This window comes from Apaloderma vittatum, unplaced genomic scaffold (assembly GCF_000703405.1).
Source record: "Apaloderma vittatum isolate BGI_N311 unplaced genomic scaffold, ASM70340v1 scaffold19983, whole genome shotgun sequence".
Classification (NCBI taxonomy): Eukaryota; Metazoa; Chordata; class Aves; order Trogoniformes; family Trogonidae; genus Apaloderma; species Apaloderma vittatum.
This window is the reverse complement of record NW_009708999.1, coordinates 16,123-17,888: the sequence shown is the minus strand read 5'-3', so window position 1 is coordinate 17,888 and position 1,766 is coordinate 16,123. Positions and strand designations below refer to the sequence as shown.

Sequence of the window (1,766 nt, the reverse complement as noted above, 5' to 3'; positions counted from 1 at the left end):
CTCATCGTTGTCAACACCGTTGGTGTGTTACGAATCTGAAAGTCACTTGTCCCTCTCTCCTGGGTGGGACGTGACAACAGGGAGCTCCCACAGCCCAGAGGCCAACCCTGCCCTGGGCTGCACCCAGAGGAGTGTGGCCAGCAGGGCAGGAGAGGGGATTCTGCCCCTTTGCTCTGCTCTGGTGAGATCCCACCTCGAATCCTGCGTCCAGTTCTGGTGTCCCCACCGTAAGAGGGACGTGGATCTGTTGGAACGAGTCCAGAGGAGGCCACAAAACTGACCCAGGGGCTGGAGCAGCTCTGCTGCGAGGACAGGCTGAGGGAGCTGGGGGTGTTCAGTCTGGAAAAGAGAAGACTCTGGGGGCACCTTATCCCTGCCTGCAGTGCCTGAAGGGACCTACAGGGAGGCCATTCTATGATTATGTCCCCGTTTAAAAGAAAAAATCATAAACTCTTAATTTCTAACTACTTGATCTGTCACTTAAGTCTCTTTCTGGCGCTATTATTATATTATTCCATTTCTCTGTCCAGGAAAGGTTTCAGTAGTCCTTGGTAATAGCACAAGACTTTTGGTTTGAGCTGATCCAGATTTTCTTTGCTCCTTCTGTATCTTTTTTTTTTTTTTTAATTCAATTTGCTTTTGTTGCATCAAATCATTAATAAGTTTTAATTTTCAGGATTCTATTAAATGATTATTTTTTGTTGTTGTTGGGATGACAATTATTAAAACGATTTCTCAGTGTTCTTGCACGGTAAACTGAAAACATACTGTGTTGCTGGGCCGTGCGTTTGTGGTTTTAACTGTGTGTTTGTGAGCACGAGGAAATACATATAAGCAGAATAAAAAGAATCTCTTTACATAAGCAGTCCCTATGTCCCACACTTCAGAAAAGCTCAGTTTTCTAGGTCAGTTGCATAAGAACAGATTTCCTCCAGTGTTACAATAAATTCTATGCCAGATCGGATTCATCGTGGTGCAGTTGTAACTCACGCTAGGGCTGATGTTTATTCTCTTTGAGGCAAACGGTTTTCAGACAGATGAGAAAGAATTTGGTGTTATTGAGAGCAGTAATTAAAGCAGAAGTTGTTTCAAACCTAAACTGTTTTGGTTTTTTATTTTCACTGATGAAATGCTGATTGTTTACAGCCTAGTGGGTCAAAAATATTGCCCGTTACTGACTCAGCAACTACTTTTTGTTAAAGAGGAAAAAAAAAATAATCTATTTTCTCATTGCTACTTCTTGTTGTATGTGCAAGGGTTGAGAGAATGGTGGTTAAGACTTGCTGGAAATCTCTTCAATTCCATTTTAAAATGGGCTTCAGCCTTCCTGGCCTAATTTAATGAAGCTAAGCAGTTCATTCCTGTCTGTTTGCTTAGACACCAGATAATTCTACTTTAATTGGATGGTAATAGAAAATAAAAATAAAAAATTAAGGAAATGTTTATCACCACTTCTTCAAAGTAATTGAAATGTTTTGTTGCCCGTAAATGTGATGATGACACTCTTAATGAACACACATCCCTAGAACTAGATGCACATAAACAATTTTATCCTTTCAGATAAATGCAAAGAACAAATGAATTCCTCGTCGTTCTTCTTTTTTTTTCTTCTTCTTTCAGGTGATAATAGTCACCACCTCGCCAAGCTCCACTTTCGTCCCCAACATCCTTTCCAAATCCCACAACTATGCAGCGGTGACGAAACTCGTCCCGACGTCCGTCATTGCCTCGACCACTCAGAAGCAACCTGTGGTCATCACGGCTTC

The 1,766-nt window shown here is 41.7% G+C and overlaps 1 protein-coding gene across 1 annotated transcript in view; it reads left to right on the top strand.

The window, feature by feature from the left end:
* The window catches only part of LOC104271931 (chromosome unknown open reading frame, human C11orf30), a gene marked incomplete at its 3' end in the record, with an annotated part of 35,134 nt that overhangs the window by 17,469 nt on the left and 15,899 nt on the right, over positions 1–1,766 (top strand). Inside the window, exon 7 of the mRNA XM_009866769.1 lies at positions 1,621–1,766. This exon is cut by the window's right edge and continues 140 nt beyond it. Coding sequence (XP_009865071.1) covers positions 1,621–1,766 — 146 coding nt within the window. The remainder of the gene's footprint in view (positions 1–1,620) is intronic.